The 25,849-nt window shown below is 42.4% G+C and overlaps 1 protein-coding gene across 2 annotated transcripts; it reads right to left on the bottom strand.

The window, feature by feature from the left end:
• Window positions 1-25,849, bottom strand: C5H14orf180 (chromosome 5 C14orf180 homolog). 2 transcript variants are annotated; one of them, XM_050954260.1, is made up of 5 exons: window positions 25,714-25,849; window positions 16,703-16,804; window positions 15,507-15,667; window positions 11,526-11,649; window positions 1-1,240 (listed from the first exon to the last, which is right to left on the bottom strand). In XM_050954260.1, exons 3-5 carry the CDS (start codon window positions 15,522-15,524, stop codon window positions 1,038-1,040), a joined length of 345 nt encoding a protein of 114 aa, XP_050810217.1. In that variant the 5' UTR covers window positions 15,525-15,667; window positions 16,703-16,804; window positions 25,714-25,849; the 3' UTR covers window positions 1-1,037. The 2 variants fall into 2 exon arrangements, 1 of the variants encoding a protein (XP_050810217.1); XR_007774562.1 differs by lacking the exon at window positions 11,526-11,649.

Raw genomic sequence — 25,849 nt, 5'->3', positions numbered from 1 at the left:
AGGCATTCAGCATTTATTGCACTATCATTGTTAAAATGATCCCCTTCAGAAATTGCTTTACTGTAGGATATTAGTGGGGAGCCTCCCATACAATGGAACTTTATCCTTGCCACCTTCATAAACACTCAATTGTAGCATTATGCAAAACCTTAAACTATAGTTGAGCATGCATGGAATGAATACATGCCCCCCTGACTGAATACAAGCTATAAGTAAATTGAAAAAGTTTGTTGATGTCACAAACCATGTAAACTTGGCTCATCAGGTTTACGGACTGAATCGAACCCATAGGATTAAACTACTGATTTGATAATTAACCTGGGATTCAATTCTGTTATGTGTGATATTAAGCAAATAACCATAGCCTGTTTAAATGAGTTTGCATGCTCTCTTCCATGCCTGGGAGCCCAGTGAAACATTTCCAAGAGCTATCTTTTGCCCACATAGGAGAAAGCTTGAGGGGAAATGAGAACACCATCTGCCAAGGTTTTACTCACAATCATTTCACATATGTGTAAAATACAGCATGGCAGAGCCTTCGAGCACAAGAAATAATGCTTGCACACATTGCAGTAGCAAAACCAGAGCAGAAAGATGGTCTTGTGACCTGAGACTTGATTGACCTGGGTTTAGTTCCTGGTATTATCTACCTATGTGACCTTGATTGAATCAGTTAATCTGTGTTTCTGTTCCTTTGCTTTTTCTTGTTTCTTCAGTTTATAAACTCTCTGAGGCAGAGACTATCTCTTACCAGATATTTATATATTGCCTAGGACAATGGAGCTCTGATTTTGGTTGCAACCTCTAGGTGTTAGTGTAATACATACAATAATAATAAAAGAAATGGAAGACAAGTGGCTACAGGAAAAGGTAAGTGTACAACAGGGTCAGCTCTATTAGTCTTCAAAGGGAAGGCTGGCGCATTCTCTGGTGTTTGGGTTGAGTGGGCTGTGAGCCTTGTGCTGCAATATACATTTAGATGTTATCTGCTAAGATCTTTGTCTTGGGCCATGCACATTTCCACACGTGTGACACCATTATTGCCTCATAAACCAAGTCCAGCATTTCAAAGCAACGTGTCTTATCTGAAGAAAGAAGATAATGAGCTGGGATTGAAATTCTTCCAAGACTTTGAAATTCTGCTTCACGCTGCTGTAGTACAGACTCACAGCCAGGATCAGCACTAAACAAAGCGAAATCCACAGGAGCAAGGGCAATCCGGCTGATGGCCTGTCATGTGCTGGAAGAGGTTGGGGAGAGAAAAGAAAGAAGCATTATTTTAGTGGTGTCTGAAACAGCTCCCAAATTTGACCCCCACTGCTGCCTTTGTCCTGGTTTTCTGGAAACAGCAGGTTAAGCAGTGCTCTGGTTGTGAGTGCTTCTATATACATCAGTTAAATGGCAGCGAGTCACACCTCCCTACAGAGGCTACTGAATATAAAAGATGTAATCTAATGGAGCATTACAAGGGTTTAATTATATACAGTAAGAACAGGATTACCATAGTTAATGCATGTTCTCAAATTTCCTCACAGCAATTATTTTTTATACATTTTAAGCAAAACACTAGGTTAAATACTAGAGAATATTAAGCAACCACGACTAATTATTTAATGCTCACAAATGTTCCATAAAGAGAGAGGAAGTAGATTACTTGCCTTTTCCCTGTAATATGAACTTGTTACAGGTCTTGCTAATTAAAATAAGAAGGAAATGAGGATGTGTCCACTGAGCAGCACATTTACAATGCTTTCACGTGGCCAGTCTGTCTCTCAGCGTTAAACTTGCTAATCACACTGGAATGTTCACTGTGCTTAATCGTAAAAAGGAATGTATTGTAAACATTTCTTCTTGTAAAAATAATCTGAGGCATTTCAGATCACTGTGGGTCAGGCATACTACGAAATCATTGGGCTACATTTTACAGCTTGGATGCCATTCTGCTGTCTATTATAGCCGGGCTATGCCATTGCAACGTTCTCAAAGGGTCTGGTCAGGAATAACGGGGGCAAATAGATATTTAGATATGAGAATGCACCTTTAGTGTATCTTTCTGTTACCCCGTCATGATGCGAGAAGTTAGCCAGTTTTTAGGGTCCTGCTGGTTGTTTCCACTAAGATGAGAAATTGATGATGGAACCAGATATTTCTTTGGGGCAATCCTGTTTATTTAAGAATATGCAAAGTCCAGTTTCCCTGAACATAGCAGGAGATAATTTCTTTGCCTCTAGTTCCAAGCCTCTTTTCTACAGCACTCTGCCCAAAAAGCTCTCTCACCCCTTTCTGAGGGCCACATCCCTAGTGCTTGTTCTGCTGTCCCCTTGGGTTTCTTCTCCTTTTCTATGTCTGGTATATGGTGTTTCTGTCTTACGCAGGCACACAAGCCACCAATCACTGCCCAGCACCTACATTTGCTATATCAGTCCCCAGGCAAACTCCTTGGGGTCACATAGTTCAACTTCTACTCAAGCCTTGCCATGTGGCTGTGTTCTGGGTGGTTCCCTTGTTTCCACTTTCTGGTTCCAAAAAAGAGCTCATTTGTTTTGTATACTTATCCTGAGTGACATCTGCCAGTTTCAATGAAGTTTAACCTCACCCATAACTTTTCCATGGTGTATCCTGTCACTACCATGATGACAGCCCAGAGACTAATGAGGGCATAACCCCCTTCCGTCTAACCAGTTGGGGGCCATTGGGCATAATCTCCTTCCTTCCAACCAATTGGGGGCTAATAAGGGAGAGGTGGCATTACAGCATTCCTATCCCACTGGAAGATACACCCAGATAGGAGGAATTCTACATTGGCCAGTTAAGCTGGCACTACAGCAACTTTGCACCACTAGTCTAAGGGTTAGGATCTGGCATCAAGTGTCTAGAGTTCCCCGACTTCTGAGGATAGGTGCTTCTCAGTGCTTAAGACACCTGTACAATAGGTTTGCACTGTGCTCCTGCACCGTATCCCACCTGGAGGAATAGGCTGCCATAAAAAGAATGGAGAAAAGTTGTTCTCTCTTGCCACAGAGGGCAGGACAAGAGGCAATGGGTTCAAACTACAGCATAGCCGATTTAGGTTAAATCTCAGGGAAAAACTGCCCATCTGTAAGAAGAGTGGGACAATGGAAAAACTAGCTAGAGAAGAAGCTCCTTCACTGGAGGCTTTCAAAAGGAGGCTGGATAACCATCTGTCTGGGATGGTTTAGACACAATGAATTCTGCATTTCGGTATTACGACCCTTGCAGTCCTTTCTAACCATATGGTTCTACGATTCTAGAGCGCAGCACAACAAAGTGGGAAGGAATTGTGCATGCTCCCTGCTGCAGCATGGGTCAGTGCAGTGTATGCAGGTCATGCTGTGTATGGGGGAAGGTTCTCAGCAGTAAAAGGAAGCTGGGAACACAGACACGGGCAGTAATTTAAAGTAGATCAGAACAAGAGGGGGATTTGGCCTGTTCTGTTGGGTGGTATCACAGGTGTTGACGTTAGGTGCCAGATCCTCAGCTGGTGTAATTTGGTGCAGCTACCTTGAATGCAAGGATTGTTACTATTCTACGTGTCAGCATTTCTATGGTGGGCATCTGGGTAAACTCTGCCTGCCTGACAAGCTGAGACTTGCAATGCTCCAGTGGATCAGAGGAGGGTCAGCCTCATGATACATGCAAAGAAACAGGCACACCAAGATTAGAGCTAGACTCTAACCATAGAGTCTCCTTTGAGCAAGGGGCAATGTGTAGGGTACTTCCCGGCTCCTCACCACTGCTTTGCGGTAGGAGTAAGTTACTTCACACCCTCTCCTGGAACAGCTCATTATTCCCTGTGTGCCTGGTCATCTACGGTGGATGGCAGGTTGGGGGGGCTGTCTTGCTACTTCCCATCCCTTTCCCTGGCTCCCCTGATCATTTGCCAATGACAAAGAGAACGGGGTTCTCCTCCTTGCAGCTGGAGTCATAGTCTGAGCAATGGAGTAAGCCAGAGGGCATGTTATTCCTGTCTTGTTCTCTGCACTGAAATTACAAAAGCTTATATGTAGCAACTAAATTAGGTTTATTTAAAGATTACAGCACTCTAATGACAGAAATTAGGGCCTGGTGTCCACTGCAGCCTGCCGCTCACCTGGTTGTATCCCTGCAGCCCAGAGCCCCATCCTTCACTATCAAAGGTGACCTCTTTTGGGCTCTGTAGCCGCACCCCATATCCTACCACAACAGCAGCTGCACCAGACTCCCTCTCCTTTCCTTGCCCAGTCGAATAAGAGCTGTGGCAATCTACTCACACAGGAAACCTGCAATATATTTCCACTCTCTTAATTCTCAGGCTTGTGTTTAGCCACAAACCATCCTTCTTTTACCCCTAAACAGCATATGTGAGCTATTTCTGAGAGTGTAATGGCTGTTCTGTTGGTCTGCATGGTCATTGCACAGTCAATATTATTTTATAAAGCACTCCGAGTATTAAATGTGCTCTCGAAAACCACATTCCTGCCTGAATAAAAAGCGAGAGTGTGCAACTATTTGCCTGGCATATGCACATAATCAATAAGAAGATAAAAATGTGGTGTGTATTGTCATGGGTAAAGGACTGACATTAGTGGTAGCGTATTTAAATTAGCTTCTATTACCAACCCTGGAATACATAGCAGTCAATTAAGCTGTCATACAGATGTACATAAAGGAAGGTAAAAGTCATAAAATCAAGCAACAAGCACATAATAATGTATCAAAAAGTGTGTGGAGAGAAGGTAGAATGTTAATAGCCATCATTTGAAAGCTCACCAGAAGCCAAATCGATGCTCTATAATAGAGTTGGGTGAATTATTTGCAGCAAATAATTTCTTCATTTGAATGTAGCCCTTCTTTCTGCTTGCAGATTATCTGTGAATAGGCTTCGATTTTTATTAGTTTGTCTGTTATTTGGAATTATTCTACAAAACGTTCACGTGAACTTATTTAGCTTGTGGATTGCTCACCAGCTCTTTCCAGTGAAACTATGTGCTGTTCAATATTTCCAATCTGTGATTTGTCCCTCGAATCACCTGATACTGTTCCTCGTTCTTAACTGGCTGACAGACTTCAGTAAAAAGGTCACCGTTAGTCTTATAGTAGTGAAAATGATTTGGGAACTGATTGTGTGAATTGAGAATCACGTTTTGATTCAGGCCTTCTTATTCCCTCTCCCCTGACGTTCTTGCAGATGGTTTATAAATCCACACAAATGTTGCTCTCTGTATGATTTACAAGGGATTCACACTTCAGATATAAATGTAGATATTTGTTAGTCCCCATTCATGGTGGAAATGCTCACTCCCTGCTTATAAAGTTTCAATGAGGGAACAGAAAAAATTACCGTTGAGGATATGTCTGTACTTTGAGCTGGGGGAGTAATTCCCTGCTCAAGGAGGCATACCCATGTGCTCAAACTAGTGTGCTAAAAATAAAAGCATTACTACAGGGACATGTGAAATGGGAAGGGCTAGGCATGTACTCAGGTCAGCTAGTCTTTCCTGCTGTTCACTCTATTTGTAGCATGTGAACTCGATTAGAGCTAGCACTGGTACATCTTCTGTAGCTGGGAATAACCACCACCAGCCTGAGATCAACAATCAGCTCTTATGAATAATGAACAGAGCACAGGTATAGTGGAAGTGAATTCTGATAATTGAAAACAACCTTCAGGCTTAACTACGTTTGTTGTACAATTTCAAATAAATTCTTTTAAAAAATCAGTCTGCTCATGTCTAATTTGGAAACGGAAAAAAGGGCTAAATTCTTCAACTGGTTGGTGAAACTTCAAAGGAGTTGTTTTCCATCAAAATATGTAGTTCAGTTTAAATCAAAAAGCTTGGTGAAAATGGGTACATTTTCCCAGAATTTGGTTGTTAAAAATGAAAAAAATAAAGTTCTTTTTGGAATGAAATGTTTTACTTTTTTGTTTTGAAATTAAATTCTCATTTCAAAACATTTTATTTTGTATTATTATCATCTAGTGTAATACAACAGAAGAAGAATTTTAAAGTGGAATTTGACAACTAGACATTCTGAGTTTGTTAAAACACAGCATTTCGAACAACTCAGAATGAATTTTTTTTTCTGGAATTTTCCATCATGGAGAATTATGTAATTTTCAGTTTTCACTGCAATTTGTAACCAACTAGATTTCAAAATTGAAAAATCCTTTGTGTAATGGAACTTCTGTCCTCCACACAGCTCCATTAACCCCATTAGCTGAACTGTTTGTTACAAATAGCATACTCAGCTCCAGAGCCTTTAATAATAAAGAGGCAGCTGGTCTGTGATAGAGGTACAAGACTAGGAGTACTTGTGGCACCTTAGAGACTAACAAATTTATTTCAGCATGAGCTTTCGTGAGCTACAGCTCACTTCTTCGGATGCACACAAGAGCTCAGGATTCAATTCCTGGCTTTGATACAGATGTTCTGCATGACTGGGGGCAAATCACTCAGAACCAGCTCAGCTGATTTAGACCAGCTGAGGATCTGATGCAGCATATCTATGAGTCTCATGTCCTCATCTGTAAAATGGGGATAATAATACTTCTCCCTTTTTTCTTCTCCCTTTTTTCTAACTTGTCTATTTAGACCATGGGCTCTTCAGAACAGGAAGATCTCCAACTAGGTATGTGTACAGCACCCGGCACAATGGGTCCCAGTTAGGGTTGCCAACTTTCTAATTGCACAAAACTGAACATCTTTGCCCTGCCCTCTTCCCCGTTCCAACCCTCTGCCCTATCCCTTCTCTGAGGCCCCGCCCCTAGTCGCTCCATCCCCCCTTCTTCTGTTGCTGGCTCTCCCCCTCCCCCCCTCCCTCATTTTCACCAGACTGGGACAGGGGCTTGGGCTGCAGGAGGGAGTGTGGGCTCCAGGGTAGGGTCAGAAATGAGGGGTTCAGAGTGTGGGAAGGGGCTAAGGCAGGGGGTTGGAGTGCAGGAGGGGGCTCAGGCCTGGAGCAGGGGGTTGGGATGTGTGAGGTGGTGCAGGTTCTGGCTGGAGGTGCAGGCTCTGGGGTGGGACCAGGGATGAAGGGATGTGGATGTGGTCTCTGAGAGGGAGTTTGGGTATGGGAGGGAGTTCAGGGATGTGGCAGGACGTTGGGATGGCAAGGGGGGGTGCAGGCTCCAGCTGGGGTGTAGGCTTTGGAGTGGGACCAGGGATGAGGGATTTAGGGTGCAGGAGGGGGGTCAGGCCTGGGTCTGGGAGGCGGTGTGGGTGGCACTTACCTTGGGGGGATTTTTAGAACTGGTGACATGTCCCTCTGGCTCCTAGGTGGAGGCGCGGCCAGGCGGCTCTGTGTGGTGCATGCTCACTGCCTCTGCCCACAGGTGCAACTCCCGCAGCTCCCATTGGCTGTGGTTCCTGGCCAATGGGAGCTGCAGAGCTTGTGCTCAGGACAGGGGCATCACATGGAGCCCCCCAGGCCATCCCTCCACCTTGGAGCGAGGGACATGTCACCGCTTCCGGGGAGCCATACGGAGCCGGGTAGGGAGTCTGTCAACCCTGCCAATAAGACTTTTAATGGCCCAGTCTGCAGTGCTTACAGAAGCCACCAGTGTCCCCTTTTAACCAGGCATTCTGCTCAAAAACCAGACTCCTAGCAACCCTAGTCCCAGTCTTGGTTTTGGGAGGGCCTCCAGACTGTCCTGTAATATAGTCAATAACACTATTGCACACAGATTTCTTGGAGTGTTTCTGCAACTTTTGTTTGCCTTGAATATTCTTGCACACACAAGAAGAGAAAACAGATTATTTTAATTATTTCCTCCACATCACCACTGTGTTAATGAACTGCATATTCACCATGGGTAGAAGTCAGCCAAGAGAACTTCAGCTTAGCGTACGGGGGTTCGCTTCCCTATCTCCGTGAAAAACTTGGACCCATTTTATTGCCATAAAATGTATTAATTATATTTAAATTAAACATGGCTCCAGGGACTGGATTCTTGTTTCCTCTATTTATCTTACCTTCTGTTGGTTTAAAATACTGGAGCAGAACTGATCACATATTGTGCTTCATGCACACACAAAAACACTGACAGCATGAAACAATTCCTATTCACGGAGTATCGCTGCACAATTAATCACAGCAGCAGGTAGGCAATCTCAGGTTAGTGCCAGGAATGGCCCACAGTTATAATGTAAAACTTCAACTTACCAACTCTGTAGTCCCAGCAGGAAATGTCTAGAAAAGAGAATGAAAATGTTCTCACATGCTAACAAAGGCTGCCTCAGGGTAGCAGAGTGAAATAGGAGCTAAGAGGCCTGATGAGAATCTGGGCCCTCTGGCCCGTAAGTGAAAGTTGCTACCTAAAAATGGCAAGTGTGAAAAGGTCAAAGAATTTCAGGAAGAAATGGAAAACAGACAGTGATGGAGCAGGAACGTAAGATCCAGAGACTGTTGCTGTTGTGATTGGGATGAGAGATTTCATAGCTGTTGCCAAGAAGGAACGCCTCATCTGAATAATTTCCAGCATGAGAATGAGACAGACCAGCAGGCTGAGATAGGAAGTTGAGTTTAAAACAAACACTATTGTAACATGGATTCCTCATCTGACAATGTCCCGGAATGGTGCCTCTTTGGCAAGGACAGCTCGAGTACAACCCATCATGAAAATACAGAGAATGGAAAAATGTCAGTGGCGCCAACAAGCTTTCTCTTACCAGCTTCTAATTGAATTGTATTAATAGCACTGTATGGACAAACAGCAAGTGAGGCTTAATCACAGGCTGTTTGCAATAAAGAAAATTAGTTATGGCCCTTGAAGTGAAAGACTGGGAATTTTTCATGTTTTAAGAAAACCTGGGGCTGATTCTCCTTTCAATTACACTTCATTGTGAGTCAGGAATAATAGAATGGGTTAGTTTTGCAGCAAGGGAGATTTAGGTTAGATATCGGGGAAAGCCTTCCAACAATAGGGATAGTTAAGCCCTGGACCAAGTTACTTAGGAGGTTGTGGAATCCCTGACAGAACAGAATAAACAAACACCTGTCAGGCATGGGCTAAGTATACTTAATCCTGCCTCAGAGCAGGCAGGACAGACTAGAATCAGCGGTTCTCAAACTTTTGTACTGGTGATCTCTTTCACACAGGAAGCCTCTGAGTGTGACTGCCCCATCCCTTATAAATTAAAAACACTTTAAATATATTTAACACCATTATAAATGCTGGAGGCAAAGCAGAGTTTGGGGTGGAGGCTGACAGCTTGCGACCCTCCATGTAATAATCTTGCCACTCCCCCCTGTGGCGTCCTGACCCCCAGTTTGAGAACCCCTGACCCCCTAGATAACCTCTTGAGGTTCCTTCTAGTCCTACATTTCTAGCATTCTGTGGAAACCAGCATAAGCAATAATATTTACAAATTCATGTATGACAGGAGAGGTCCTAGAAGACTGGAGAAGGGCTAATGTAGTGTCCATCTTTAAAAGAGGGGGGAAAGGAGAAGCTGGGGAACTATAGATCAGTCAGCCTAATTTTGATACCTGGGAAGCTACTAGAGCATGTAGAAAATATTCAATTTGTGAATACCTGGCAGATGAAAGGGTAATTGCTAGCAGCCAGCATTGATTTACCAACAACAAATCAAGCCAAGCCAGCTTGATTTCCTTCGATAGGGCAACTGGTTTGGTGGACAGAGGGAAGCAGTGGACATATTATACCTGGACTTCAGCAAGACTTTTGACACAGTTCCACATGACATTCTGATAAGTAAGCTGGAGAAATGCCTGCTCGTCAGAACTTCCATTAAGTGGACACACAATTGGTTAAGCAATTGCAAACAAAGAATAACTGTTAATGGAATGATGTCAGATTGGAGGGAGGTCTCAAGTGGGGCTCCACAGGGATCTGTTCTGAGTCCAGTGTTGTTTAACATCATTATTAATGACTTGAATATAGGTAAAGAGAGCATACTGGTCAAATCTGCACATGACACAAAGCTGGGGGGGGTTGCCAACACTTTAGAGGATAGAGCTAAAATTCAGAGGAATCTTGATAAATTGGAAAACTGGGCTATGGACAACAAAATGAAATTCAACAAAGACAAATGTAAGCTGCTACACTTAGGGAAGAAAAAAACAAATGCACAAATATAGAATGAGGGAAACTTGTTTAATAGCAGCACATCTGAGAGTTGTGGTGGATTACAACTTCAACATGAGTCTGCAATGAGATAACGTTGCAAATAAAAGCAAATGCAATTTTAGGTTGTATTAACAGAGGCATAGCATGCAAGTCACAGGAGGTGACAGTACCATTCTACTCAGCATGGGTTAGGCCTCAGCTGGAATAATGTGTTCAGTTTTGCTCACCAATGTCAAAAAAGGATGTAGAGAAACTGGAAATGATCCAGAGGCGAGTGACAAAGATGATCAAAGGGATGGAATGCAAGCCATACAAACAGGCTGAAAGAACTGGATATGTTTACTTTGGAAAAGAGGAGATTAAGGGGGAACATGATAGTGGTCTTCAAATACTTGAAATGCTGCCATAAAAATGGAGAACAGTTTTCTCTTGTCACAGATGGCAGAACAAGAGGCAATGGACTCAAACTACAGCATAGCAGAATTAGATTAAATCTCAGGGAAAACTTCCTAACTGTAAGAACAGTAAGACAATGGAACACACCGCCTAGGGAGGCTGGGGAAGGTCCGTCACTGGAGGTTTTCAAAAGGAGGTTGGAGACCCATCTGTCTTTAGACACAACAAACCATGCATTTTGGCAGGGGGTTAGACTGGGTGACCTTTCTGGTCCCTTCTAACGCTGTGGTTCTATGGTTCTAAATGAGAGGAGACTCAGATCCTTTAGAATTCCATTCCACACCTCCCAACTTGCACTAGAGAGAGATTCTTGCACTTTGTCACTGTTGATATGGACATAAATGCTGGGAGTGAGATAGAGAAGAATAATTTCTCCTCAGACATGTGGTGGTAAGCATGCAAGCAGACGTCCACAGAACTTAGGGTCAACTTACTGGATCCTTTCATGTGCCAAATTCTGAATGACTAGAAAGGCCCACAGATAACGTGATCCTGGCCAAAGCCCATTGAAGTCCCAGGCTAAATCCCTTTTGCTTCAGAGTGACATAAACAGCACATAAATCTGTCCTAAAGGGCCCCCATCTTCATCCCTGGTCCACAGAGGGAGTGTTCTGGGATGGGATGAGATGGGCTAAAAAGAGATATGACCAGAACCTACTGTTCTGTCAATCATGAGCTGTTACAATGCTTCTTTAGGGGACTGTTCCAGAAGGTCAGTGAAAATAGCTGTGTGGTTGTTTTAACTTGTGCCAGGGCCTATTTTGCCACTAGGAAAGGCAGAAAGGTGGATTACAGCCACCTGTGCTGAAGATTGAGCTGAAGGACTGTACCCCAAGAAACTGGTCCGATTTACACAGATAACACAATGAATTGTGGTAACAGACATTGGTGAGGAGGGGGATCTGAAAAGATGTGCAAACACTGGAAAGAGAATACCACTCTTGGGAGAGTATAAATAGTTTAAATATCTTAAACATACCATATCCAGTGATCTCTGGCTCACAAAATCGAACCCTTCTCTCTGCTTTTCGCTTTTCACTCACAGCTTGGTTCACGGGTGGCCTTTTTCTCAGTATCGAAGGCGGACATTTACTACAATTCGTCTAGATAATTGATCAAAGCACAAAATATCATTGTTCAAACTGGAGTAATGCCTTTTGAATGAAGCTTTGAACTTGCTTTGGCTATATAGTATTTGTATGGTGTCCTTCAAAAGACATGATCTGAAACATACTTGTTGCGACTTTGATGACACTCAGATCATTGCAGTATTTACAGTGAAATAACACTGCCCTTCCTTTCAGAGTCATAGAGCTAGAGTTCACTAGAACTTGTCATCACCAGAAGGAATGACAGAACAGAACTTGGTTAAAACATAAAAATTCAAGAATTGCTATTTTTGAACAAACTGATTTAATTCAAAAAGGGATTTTTCTTAATTTGAAAGTACAAGGCACTTAGAAAAGCAACATAGTCCTAATAGGATAGAAAAACGCAAACACAATATCAAATCTATGCATCTTATTATAGAGGTGTCTTCCAAACTATTCTTCCAAGTTAAGCAGTTCCATGATGGATGAGCACCTATCATTGTAGTGACTGGTATGACACACTAGTCTCATGTCTGTGTATCATCCTGATGTGTATGTTATGGTAACTCATATGCTTCTTAAAACATAGATATACTTATATTGTCTTTCTCACTTTTGCTTGAAAACAACATTCAATCTTAGATCATAGAATCAGATTATTGTGGATCCTGCAGGCAAATGACAAACAAAATAAAATTAAAAATCCCAGTTTCCTCTTAAAAATGCACTTTATCATGATGTGGTCAAAGTCTATAAGTGAGTCCTACGCAGATGAGGTAAGAACTGTGCACTGCACACATGCACCCAGCGAAAGTGAGCAAAGCAGACGTATCATTCTATATTTTGACAACTGTGGTGATGGGAGTTTTCCCTGCTACGTTATTACTTTGTGATCGAAATCCAGTGATGAGGATAAATATATCTGCTCACAGGTGTGCATCCTTCCTCCCTTGACAACCAGCTGGGCACAGTGAAGGTGGCACCTACCACAATGTGGTCCTGGTCTATGAATAGGGCTCTTAAGGTCTATGGTAACACTAATAAAAATTATATTGGTTGATACTGTTTCCACTGTTGTAGTCTCCCTTTCCTGTTTCATCACTTTGGCGCCTCCATCTTATGTTCCTTTCATCCCCATCAACCAACTCTGTTCTATGCCCTCTTCTTTCCCTAGTTTAATCTTTCTACCCCTCACTGCCTGTTCCTTCTGCCCATTCACATAGGTCAAATGCCTCTCACTCACCCAACCACACACATACATCAGGTTGCAGACACTGGATTAAGACATACTACATCATGTGGAGGGCTGTGCCAACTGCCCTCCCAGCTAACTCTGTCTCCCAAAGTAGAGATGATATGTATCACACCAGGCTTCCCTGGCTTCCACTTAAATCAAAATCCCATATCAACAAATGGAAAAAGACAAACTCTGTATGTGTGAATGTATATGGGTGGAGTTCAGCATCCCTGTCCAAACTGCACAAATAAGGGGAACGATGTTCATGTGGAATGATTCTTTTTGGGGTTAGAAAGGAGGAAAAAAAAGGCTATAAACTTGCCACTGAATCTTGCCACCAAGTCTTTAGTCAGGCCTAACTCAGGTCTTGATTCAGCAAAGCACTTAAGTGCATATTTAATTCCCTGTGATGTCAGGAGGACTTGTACGGAATTAATACTTGAGTAAGGCCTATGATAGGACCTCAGGATTGGACACCAGAGTGCTTATTTATAATTCTGGACATGAATCTACCCTTGGATCATACCAGGATCTAGGGAAAAGTCCTATTCAGATTATGGGGAGGGAATAATAAAATAAGGGATCATGATCTGAATGGGCTAAAGATAAAATGGAGACGTGTTACCTAGAGAAGATCCTTCTCATAGGAATCACCATATCAGATCAGACTAGTCGTCCATCTAGTTCAATAGCCTGACTGTGACAGTGGCCACTATCGGATGCTTCTGAGGAAGATGCAGGAAATCCAGAAGTAGGAATAATCTTCACATAGGGGAAAATCTCACAGATTCATAAATGTTAAAACCAGAGGGAACAAGCCTGATATGCAGGCAGTCAGACTGGATGATCATATTGGTCTGCCTCCTGCATAACACAGGCCATAGAGCCTAGCAATTCCTGCATAAAGCCCATAACTTCTGTTTGAGCTACAGCCTCTCTTTCAGAAAAGTAAGAAGACTTGATTTAAAGACTTCAAATGGTCTAGACTCCACATCATCTCTAGGTAAGTTGTTCCAATAGTTTTCTTCCCACCCTTTATTTGTCAGACTGACTTAAGTCCTGAAGCGTAAAGGTTCATATGTATTTTCCAAAATTCTTGAGGTTTTTTCCCTACAATCTTTTCTATTATAACTGTGCATGCTCTTGGTGACTATGTAAATGTCCAGTCCTTTCTCTGGAATCTTGCTGAGCAAATGGTCTCAGAGATCTATCACAGCAATGAGTTCCACTGACTAGATACGAATATGAAAAAGTATTTCCTTTTAGCAGTTTTAAACTCACTGCCCTTCTGCTTCATTGCATGTTCTCCAAAAGAACCACCAGCAAGTGAATAGACATGCAGGAAAAGTGGCTGGAGTAGGTAATAAGTGAATTTAAGACAAGTATGGACATGTCCAACAATTCTACTTTAGTGATATTATTGGATAGGCAACTGAAAAGTGAGGCTTTTCTGCTAAGGGGAAAGGAGTTAGACAGATTAGATCACAGACAAATGTCTCTACATCCATGCATGTAAAAGAGGCTGTGTTTTCATAATGATTGTTGCATTTCTATGATCATTTTGGGCTTTCTTTTTAGAAACGATTCCCAATCTCAAACTCTTGCAAATACCTCAGCTCTTAATCTTCTGTCTGTTGATAATATGTGGGCGAAAGTCATCAGGAAATGATATAGCTGTAGTGGGATCACATATATCTCTCTCCAATACAGTTATGGCCTCACTTTACATGTTCCATTATTACAGTAATAAAGTGGGATTTTAACATTAGAATTTTCTACAGATATTATAATAAAATCATTGATAGAATTTTAGTTGGGAAGAGATGTGATTCACTCTCAAAGGGGCTTTAACAGACCCTTGTCAAACAGTGAAGGCCAGTCATAATTAAATATACATTTTTCCATCAAAAACCCCAGTGCTGATCATTGAAATATGATATTTTATTGTTTTACTGCTTAAATAGCATAAGCAAAGCTTATTGTTTTGTTTTCGCAGGGCTATTTATCCATGATGGCATGCCTACCTAGTCTGCTTTTCTGCTCTTCCACAGGACTTGGTGAAATCCCCACAAATGCTTCTTAGACCTGGGACAAATTTATTACCGAGTGGCATGTGTAGGCTTAGCTCTGCTCTCAGTTACACTGTTTGGATAATGAATCTCAGCAGGGGAGAATGGGGCATATGTTGTCCTCTTGTTACCCACCTCACCAACTGGGAGAAGAAGAGCAGCCTCTGTGGAGCTGCTACTCTTCTTCCTGCACATTGTAGCAGGAAGAGTGGGAAATGGACAGAGTCTTGGCCCTCTCCATCCAATGCACTGGCCAGCATGAATGAGCCAACATACCAGGGGAAGAAATCTGTGCTGGGGCTAGGGCTGGTGTTCACATTTTTCACTGAAGATAAAGCTCTGTTGACATGCACCAGCTGAGGACCTGCCAAATGTCTGCACCATTCATATAACTATAAACTGTGGGCTAAAAGCATGACAGTGTAATGAACTTTGCTTTTCACTTGCAGACAGGAAAGCAGCATTCAGATTAGGATGGAAGCTAGTTTTGGATAAACTGAGATTCTCCACTGAAAGCTGCATGTAAATAGAGCAGTTTGAAGTAACTCAGATATTCGCCTTACCTTCTCTTTCCTGTGCATTGGAGAGACTGAAGACTCTTCCTCATGCTGCAGCAGGCTAACAGCTGTCGGGCTTCTAAAACTCTGGCAGTCCACTCTCTGATGCCTCTTGCAAGGATTTCACTGTGTCTGGAAGTCCTCAATTGTGCTGTGTCCAACACATTCTTTAGGGGAGGAAATTTCTTTCTTATAACTGTTCATATAAGACCCTATGCAGGCAGGTTGCTGAGGGCTTCTTGGTTCAAGGGCCCTCAATTACCAGGGACTTCCTTGGGAGATGAAGTTACTTAGGAGCTCCCTGGAGGCCCTCAGCACATCTGAGGATCTAGTTTGTAGGATTTTTACAAGAAATTTTAACAGATGCCCAAATCAGTATGAAGACATATGGCTAGGGTCTGACTTGAGGAACAGCCCTGAACAAGGAAGGGTGCATAAGCTGCATTGTCCCAGAAGTACTACGTTACAATTCCTTCCTTGGTTCCTCCTTGCCCCAAATGGATAGTAATTTGATGCTGGTCTATACTAGCACCCATATGCTGACCAAGCTACTCTGGACAGCAAGTACAGAGGTGGAGCTAAATATCCACCCATTCCCCACCCACCTGCCCCAGGATGGTAATAAGCAGGGGAATATCCTCTCTTACCTCTATACCCCTATACTAATGTAGCCCATGTAGATGTGTAAGGGTGAGATATCTTTTGTTCCAGCTTATTCTCATGCACAGATGCATAGGTCAAGCCGCAATCTAGCCCCTAGACATTAGAACTGTGGGTAATGATTTCTTTCCCCATAAAAAAATTCAGTGAAAACAAAACTCTTTTCATTATTTACAAAATTTGATATTTTTGGTGAGGGGTCTTCAAAAAAGTTAAAACTAAACATTTTTTAGTTTTCAGTAAATGAAAACTGACAGTTTTAGGTTGGGGGGGAAAGGTTTTAATGGTCTCAAAAAATGAAAAAGCAATAACCAGTTTGACCCTCCTCTCCCTTCAATTTTAACAAAAAGAAATCTTATTGGCAACAATAAAGCAACAATTTACTTGAAAAGCCATTGTCCATCAAAAGAAATAGTATGGTTGCAAAATTGCCAATCAGCTCTAAGAAAGCATCATTTAAAATTGCCACTTTAACTATTCACCTTTAGATGCTTATAACATGGACAGCAATAGTTGTAAATGTTTGAATAAGCAGTGCTTACCTCAGCCCTCACATTCCAGCATGAAAAAATGCTATAAGCTCAAAACTTCATAACAGCGACTGATCCATTCCTGCTAAGTGTTTTTTATTGCAGTTTAGTCACCTAAAATTGCATATACATTAAGAATCAAACAGAAGTTAATGTATGATATGAAGGATTTCATGAAAATAACTGCAGTGAACTTTTAAGGTGATACTAAGAGAAGAAGTGGGTGTTACCATACTGGGATAGATTACTCTGTAAAGGTCTGGAGTGTCTTCTCCAACCTCATCATCCTATTTTAAGTTATTTCCTATCAAAGCGGTGATCTCATTTCACTCAACATATGTCAGAAGTAAAACTGGACAAATAATTACTAACGAATAATTTGTCTGATAATTTCACCTCTTTTTCACTTTGCTAATTGTCTATGAACAGATAGTGATTTTTGTAAACATTTCATTATTCACATGTAAACAGTGGATAATTTCTGGGACTAATTATATGTCTGTAGATTGCTGCAAGCCATTTGTTGCAAGTATTCAAGAGTCAAAAAGTAGCCATGTTTTTAAAACCAAACAAAAATATTGTTAGCCAGTGGTTGAGGGCTTAGGCCAATTTCTATAGTGAAGTTGTAATCATTAAAGCCAACACATCCTCCACAAGTTACCATGACTATTTCCTATCTTAAACAGAGGGGAAAACTATGGCGTCACAGAGAGCACTGTGTTGGCAAATGCTGGTTTTAAGGTCTTGTATTGTGTATGCAAATATGTGTCTTTACAAGAAAAGGGACTTTAGGTGTCTGCTCAGCAGAAAAAATGAAAAAAAAAAAACAACCCAAAACCCTCATGATCGACTTCCCAGTGAATAAACATGAACAGCCTACACAAAAGGACTGACTGCACATACAATACTTTCCTGCAATACCCCAATGGAAGATGTCTAGGAAATAAACATAACACGATAAAACAATTTTACGCTCAGAGGATAGCAGTGTAATGGTATGAACTCTTTTTCCATTTCCTCCAGCAGGAATAAATATTTTAGACAAGCAAAGTACTTTGTAAATGATGCCTTTGTGGGGATTCATCTGGCCTGGTTCAATTATTTCGAAACCTAGCAATTTTCTCATATCATTGAATCTGGTTTTATTGCAAATAGGGTCATAGAAATAGTCACACATTGCGATAATGGACTTAGTTTATCTTAACTATTAACACTTCCAATAGGTTTACACACACGTACATATACAATATTTATGTACATGCATAGTGCATATATATTAATAATGAAGTAACTTTATCTTGAACAATCTGAAAACAAAATCACGTAATAGCATACAGCAAGGGGTGCAGTTGTAACTGGAAGCTGCAGATCGGTATAACAAAACAGAAAGGTGATTAATTAGAAAGGAGTCTTCCATATCTCCTCCAGCTTCCTGAGCGTCAACCGATCCTTCATTCAGTATTCCACTGTTAGTGGTTCTGTGTACACGCCATTAATAATTTAGCCATGCAGCTGTAGGCAGCAAGATGAGTTTTCGTGATGGTCAAGTGTGATTTTCCACCGTCACGTAATACATCAGAAAAATATTAATTGCCCCAGAGCGCATAATTAACACTGAAAAGTGTACTATCCCCTTTTCGCCTCTGGAGAAACAAATTCACTGCTGAAAGATATCCACACAGCAGGACACCCACACAATGGAATACAGCCTAGTTCTTACTTGTAACATCTATCAGAAGGGAAGTCCTGCAAAAATCATGTTCTTGTGAAAATCATACACAAGGGGAGTTTTCGTCTGTCTCCTCTAACAAGAAGGGTGAAGATTAGTGTTTCTTTTGACAGTTGCTTCAGGGTGCAGGCATTTTCATGGAGTGGTTTTTTTTTAAGTGTAATGGACGCCATGCAATTACCAATGGTCTGATAACATTTAAAACTGTGTTAGTGTGAGGCCAACGACACGGAAAGACCTCAGCTTTCATATATTTCAGAGCATGTATTTCTTAATTCTGTTGATACCTACAGACCGATTGTATCATGAGGCCAATTGTCCATAGTAAAGGAAAATACAAAGCAAAGAAACATGCTACAATATTTCTATTGCTATCTATGAGGGTCACTCATACTCATGCCTAGGAGCCATGCACTTTTCACGCTCCATATTACTAATCTGCTGTGAAAGTTTTCATTGATGACACGGAGCTATGTACTGTCCTTTGATTATATCTGCAACTCCCTTCAATGTCAGTAGGAATTCACCTATGCACTGAGGGCGTATATCAACTGCTGTTTGCAAATATTAGAATAAACATTGTAATATCAAACACAGTTATAGATCTGATACAATACAATAGAAGTTGCTTGATGAAGACACAACACTGACTCTGGCGCTGTATACACCAGGCAATTCTAAAGCAAAATTCTCCTGCTTGATCTACAGTGCTAATTTATAATCATGTACTGCACGTTCTGAATGGAACTCTCCTATGAGCAAATACTGGGAAGAATATGCAGCAGGCTCATGCATTGTGGGTCGACTGCCTATACTGCAGATTAGAATGGAGAATTTGCCCTGTAACAGGGTATTACCAACTCTACATGGGGGACGCAAGGGTTAAACAGCTGTTCTGAGCCCAAGGGGCCACACCCCTCACCTCTGCATTTAAAAGGGTGTGACTCAGATCAGTCTGGGATGATCTCAGAGGAGAGAAGTTGAGTGCAGCAGCCTCCTGCTGGGAAGCCACCAAGGCTCCAGGCCACCAGGACAGAACCTCATAGCAAAGCCACTGGGAGCTGGCCAACCCTGAGACTCACCAGGGCCAGCGGGAGAGATGCCGGGGAAAGATCTGAAGAGAATACATAAGGATCCTATGACTGTTCCATGATGATGCCAGAGGCATAGGAGCAAGGGTAGGAAGTGACGCAGGGAGAGTGCTTTGGGGTATCAGGCCCTGAGTCCTAGATGAAGGCTACTGTTTCTAAGGGCCCTGGGTTGGAACCTGGTGGAGTAGGGTAGGTTCAGGTTCCCCTGCTCACCCCCACTCTCACAAGTAGATGATGCTACACCTGAACCATAGCCGATAGGTGGAGTGGCCTCTGGATTCTCACCATAGGCAATGCTACCTTGAACTGTTATGGCCAGAGAAATTGACCCTTGGACTTTTGCTATTAGGCATCACAACTTGGATTACCACCATTAGGTGGTACTGCCAGCCTGGAGCACAGTCAAGCCCTGACATGCCCCTTTAGGATCTGGCAGAAAATAATTTTACTTTTTTAGATGAGACTGGGCCAAATTCATCCATGGTGTAACTCAATTGACATATAAAGGGGATGGATCTGACTCCATTTCTTACCACTACCCCTTCTCACTCATGCTTCTTTTTGGGTAGATAGTAAAACTGAGCATTCAGGATGATGTATAGTACATATATATAGAATATCTGTGCCACTGAAACAAACTTTCTTAGCCACAAAATGTTTGACACATCTATTTGATAATTAAACTCTTGGAATCCTAATCAACCTCTCATGTGTGACCTCCAGTGCATTTTGAGATAAAAATGTCCCATAAACCATTAGATTTATTTCACTTGATGTTTTCCCCTCCATTCTGTTTATCCTGCCACTGGGATCTAAAATGTGAAGTATGTATTGATTAAATAAGAGTTACCAAGTAACCAAATGCTAATATCTGCTCTCTGCTCATTGCTTCCACATCGGTCAGTCTTACTGATCTGAATGTTGCAGCTGAACAGAGCTTAAACCTGGCTGGAGAGGGCATTCAGAGTGACCTTTCATCTCTCAGTTGGTGTACATTAGGGGTTATTTTAGTGCTAAAGCAATCTCTCTTTTAAGAATCCTGGATTGTTGTTAACTGCAGTAGTACTACCAGCAATCGAACCAAACAGAATGATCTCACTGACTTGAGATAAAATAAGAGGAGACAAAAAGCATGAAAAGAAAATCCTTGGAAATTGCAAATATACTTGTCATAGAAATGTAGGGCTGGAAGGGACTTGAGAGGTCACCTAATCCAACCCTCTGTGCTGAGGCAGGACCAAGTAAACCTAGACCATCCCTGACAGGTAACTGTTTAATCTGTTCTTAAAAACCTCCAATGATGGGGATTCCACAACCAACCTTGGAAGCCTAGTTCAGAGTTTACCTACCCTTATTTTTTTCCTAACATCTAACCTAAAATCTCCCTTGCTGCAGATTAAGCCCATTACTTCTTGCCCTACCTTCACTGTACACGGTTCTCTTTATAAACAGCCCTTACCATACTTGGAGACTATTATCAGGTCCCTGGCCTTAGTCTTCTTTTCTCAAGACCTAAACATGCCCAGTTTTTTAATCTTTCCACATGGGTCAGGTTTTGTTGTTCTCCTCTGGACTCTCGCCAATTTGTCCACATCTTTCTTAAAGTGTGGCACCCGCAACCGGACACAGCGCTCCCAGCTTAGGTCTCCCCAGCACCAAGTAGAGCGGGACAATGACCTCCTGTGCCTTAAATACAACACTCCTGTATATACACACTAGAATGGATGGAGTGTATTATTTTAAGGGAGTTCAAGTTGAGTGGCAATTGCTTTTTATTCTTTGTTTTATAAAACTAATTTCCTCACATGAAATTCAGTTTAATTAAAATGTAATTAATATTGCTGCAGGAAATAATCTGAAACAAAGGGATTAAGGTCTTGAGCTAAATCCTGTGGAAATCAGAGGACTCCGATTGACCTCCAAGGACCTTGGATCAGGCCCTACATGGATTTGAGAAATGTAGAAACCATTAATGCTCAAACAGATTCTACTAATGATAGAGGACAACCAATTGGACATGAGATTTGCAAAGTGATATAGAAATAAAAAAGGCCAATGACATTTTCATCTGTATAGTCAAAGACATCACAGCATGGACTGAGTTGATGCTATAACTCTCTCTATATGGCACTGATGCTGAAACGTGGCATTTAGGTTAGAGAAGAGTAAGACGATGAGGGCAATGGAGGGATTGATGTCTGAGAAAAGGTGGAAAGAGTGAAATACATATAACATGCATAGAGTGAGGTGCATGTTAACAATCTACACGTATCTGAACTCTGGACAGACCATGAGCCAAGTTCTGCCCTCACTCACGACCCATTTACACTCCCGTGATTCCATTAAAGTCAAGAGTTTTTCTGCATTTACACTGTGGTAACTGAGATCAGAATCTTACCCCCCATGATGGAGAGGCACGACCAGAGCAGCACAGAGGGAAATAACTAGGAGCAATGAGGAACATTTTCAAAATCGCCCATGTGGTTTAGGAGCAGGAGTCTCATTCACTTTTCATTTTACTCAATGAGAATAAATTAAGAAAGGGAAATTTTAGGATCCACATTAGGGAACACTTTCTGGCGGTGAGATGTATAAAACTCTTGAGCAGTGTCCTCTAAGGAATGGTGGAAGCCACGCTGTTAATGCCCTTTAAAACTAGACTGGGCTAAACACCAGCAATGCACTATGTTGGGTGTGTGATGGAGAGGATGAGCTAATATGGCTAGAGGGGTTTTTTGGACAGAATCTCAGATGCTTTCTGACCCCGTGGCAGCACTCTGGCTACCTCGGAATTCCTTGGCAAGGGGAAATCTGTAGGTGGTGTTGTTGCAGTCTATCATTCTCAGTTACACCTAGGGTGACCAGATGTCCCAATTTTATAGGAAGGTCCTAATTTAGTAGTCTTTTTCTTATACAGGCTCTTATTACCTCCCACTCCCATCCTGATTTTTCATATTTGCGGTCTGGTCACCCTAGTTATACCCCATCATGCAGGGGGCATTTCTGAGAGAAATGAGGTGAGGCTGGAGCACTGCTGTGTTCCACCTACTCACAGCTGTTGGAATGGCCCCTTGGGGCAGTGGGCAGCCAGGGGAAAACTGGAGTACCATTTGTGCTACTCTAACTTACGCTAAGTGCCAAAGAAACCCAACAGAGCTCCCAGAATCAGGAAGCTGTAGAGGTGGTGTAAAACACTTTTTCCACCAAACCCTGCTCCTGTGCCAAGCACAACTTTGCCAGAACTGTGAATCTGGGCCTCTCTAACATCTGTGTTGTTCTGTTCCCGCCTAGACAGTCACTAGCATTAGAAACTGAAAACATGTATTTTTCTTGTGCTACTTTATCATCTGCCATATGGCTAATGTCAATGCTGGGAAATAAGACATTGCTTTTCAGTGATAAGAAGTTGTGTTCGCTTTCCTGACGGACACCTGCTGTTCCAAAGCAATGAGCTGTTCCTGTGGGATCCTGCGTGACTGATTTCCAGGAGAGTTACCTTATGTTTGACTGAGATAAATTTCTATCAAGAAACCCTTTTGGACTATGTTTTCAAGAGATCAAATTAATGGTGTGCACTGAGGGCCCGATTCTGCGAGTGCTCCACAGGCAGGGAGTTGTGTGTGTAACACTGGCAGGATTGAGCCCCTGCTATGTTAGTCGATGTAACTGATTCGATTGGCTTAATTTGGCAATAAATCAATTTGCACACATGAGTTGGGCCAAATGCTGTTCTTAGTTACACCCAGGCAATTCTCCTGAAGTCAGTGGAAATTAGTGAGGGCATGAGAGCAGAATTTGGCTCTCTACATTCAAGTGAACTCCTGAAGCTTCATACAACATATTTTCACGGACAAAATATGATCAATTCCGAAAGGGAGGTGGAAAGTTACTTTCCAGGCAGCGGGCACGATCCGTCATTTTCTTTTCTTTAAAATCTTCTGGAATATGATGGAAAGTGACTGACTGCAATGCTGCTACCCTGCTCAGGGTGCACTCTTGTGCCAAGTGGCTAAAGGGTGTCTCTGCTGTTTCATTTGCTATACTACGGAGCCTCCCAAAAGTAGTTGTCCTTGCTCCTCAACTCTCACATGGTTATTACCACTGATCAGCTGCCAGCATTTTAAGAATGGGCTATCTCAAAAGTTTTCTATCTCAGCAATACACGTAACATTCCCTGGATGAGATACCCCTTCCCCTCAACACTCAAAATATCCATCAGTTCCACACTCTCCTCTTTCCTCCTTAAATCTATGAATTCCATACTCTTTCCCTCCCAAATCCAGCTGCCCCTCTAGATGGACATGCACCCCTCTCCTTCAAGCCCAGTACCTCTTCACTCATCCTATTCCCCCCTCCCCAGCTTCTCTGAGGCTCTCCTAGGTGAATCACTAACTTGACAGCTATTTCTCACAGCAGCAGTAATGGTGGCAGGTGACCTGTCTGCAGACTCTGTTGGCAGTGGTAAGGGCACGCAAGTTGTCCAGCTGTCTCTGGCTGTGGGGTTATGTGGGGTGTAGGTCCACGCTGGCTGTGGGCTAGGTGGTCAACTGGGGAATGACCCCACTTTTGGTTCTTGAGGTGAGCAAGTCTTCCTTGACTGCTGGATGTCTCCATTAGCTAGGTTGGGGAAGAGCTCTCAGCAGGCTGTGTGTGTGGGGGGTAGTGAAACTAGTGAGTAGGAGGAACAGGACTCCCAGATCCAATACTGTACCAGCTCTTCAGACACTGGGAAGGCAGTGACTAGGATGGGGCAGCTGCAATGGTTGAATGGAAGACTTAGCAATTGCCTGGACAGTGAAAGGACTGTGGGGGCCCCAGTGCTTCTTACTGTTGCATAAAAAAGGAGCAGCATTCATTCCTCCCAACACATGTTTCTAACTGGTTCATATGCACAGCCTCAAAAAGATGACCATACTCTGTTGGCCATGCCCATGCTCTCAAGAGAGTACTAGGGGCCAACTCGTTGGCTCTGATATCATTTCTTTGTGTCATGGAGTGGTGCAAAGGGACCTTAAATGAGACCGAAAAAGGCTAATGAGGCTTCTTCTAGTATAAAGGGCACATCTGGCTTTATTCCACATGCTTTTGTTTGCCAGGAGTTGGGGTAGGAAGGCATTGTGGCAGGAGCAGGAGAGGGTAGGGCAAGACCAGAAAGGGGTGGAATCAGAGTGCATGGCATTTTGTTCGATCCTCAGCCAGCAAAATGAACTGCTCCAACTGGGATGCTATAAAGCAGCCCTTTGGTTGCTCTTAGTTACACAAGAACTAATGTTGACCTCTGTTGGCCCCGAGATCAGTGGAGTGGAAAGGTATCTGAAGACCAAGTTCCCTTCCACCTCTCAGCTGCCCCCAGCACAAGATCTCCGTAGCTAAGCTTATGTTCCTAGAAGTATATCCTACTGCCTGAGTGTTTTGGTAATAAGTGACTATCTATTAGAAGACAAACTAGAGAAAAACCCACATGTAAACAAACCCCCCACTATTGAAATCTTTGCTTTAGTTACGCCAAAAATATACCAAGTAAATCGTCTGAGATACATTTTAAAATAATATTCCTGTGTTTATGAGCCCTCACAAACCCCCTTTATTCCAAACTCTTAGCACTTGAGTAAGAATAGCAATTAGACGGTGGGGCGCTCTGATTACAGGCAAATGGAGCATAGTTACTGTATCTGGAAATGGCACCGTGATCATGACAGGCAACTTTCCAAAACACACGTTGCTAAACTGGTCAGACTTTTTTTTCTGTACAAAGTGTGACACTGGGGGTCTGAAATATTATTAACCCTATTGCTAACATCAACACTTTGGAAACTGCGATTTAAAGGCTGCATTTTACACATTATTTCAGACAGATTAATAAACCCTCAAAACAGTTTTTTACAAGGAAAACAATAATATGTTAGTGTCCATAAGACCTGATAGAGATGAGACCCTACAGCGCTGGGTGCCATATAAACACAGATATCTCAGTCAAACACAGAAAGACAGTTCCTTCCCTAGAGAATCTATAAACTAAAGGAGCTATGCTGAGTGACACCAGCTGAGGAGGTGGACTTTGGTGTTAATAGAAGACTGAATAATACCAAACAATAAACTAAGAAGCTACAGCATTTTACAGATCCAAGTCAAGCAGCTTTAAGAGCAAGATGTTCATTGCAATGACCTATGCAGGCAAGAACACAAAATCTGTTTAAACATACCTGTTGCTCATGATGAAAAGTGGAGGCAGCATCTCATAGGGGCACGTCTAGCTTGGGAGGCCTGTTCAGAAAAATCCTTCATCAGAACAGCAGCTGTCTCCTTCCTTTGTGCAAATTCCTTTAAAGCTGTCAAAGA

The sequence above is a fragment of the Gopherus flavomarginatus genome, chromosome 5 (assembly GCF_025201925.1).
Source record: "Gopherus flavomarginatus isolate rGopFla2 chromosome 5, rGopFla2.mat.asm, whole genome shotgun sequence".
NCBI lineage: Eukaryota > Metazoa > Chordata > Testudines > Testudinidae > Gopherus > Gopherus flavomarginatus.
Note: the sequence above shows the minus strand (reverse complement) of the source record. Positions and strands in the feature narration are given on the sequence as shown.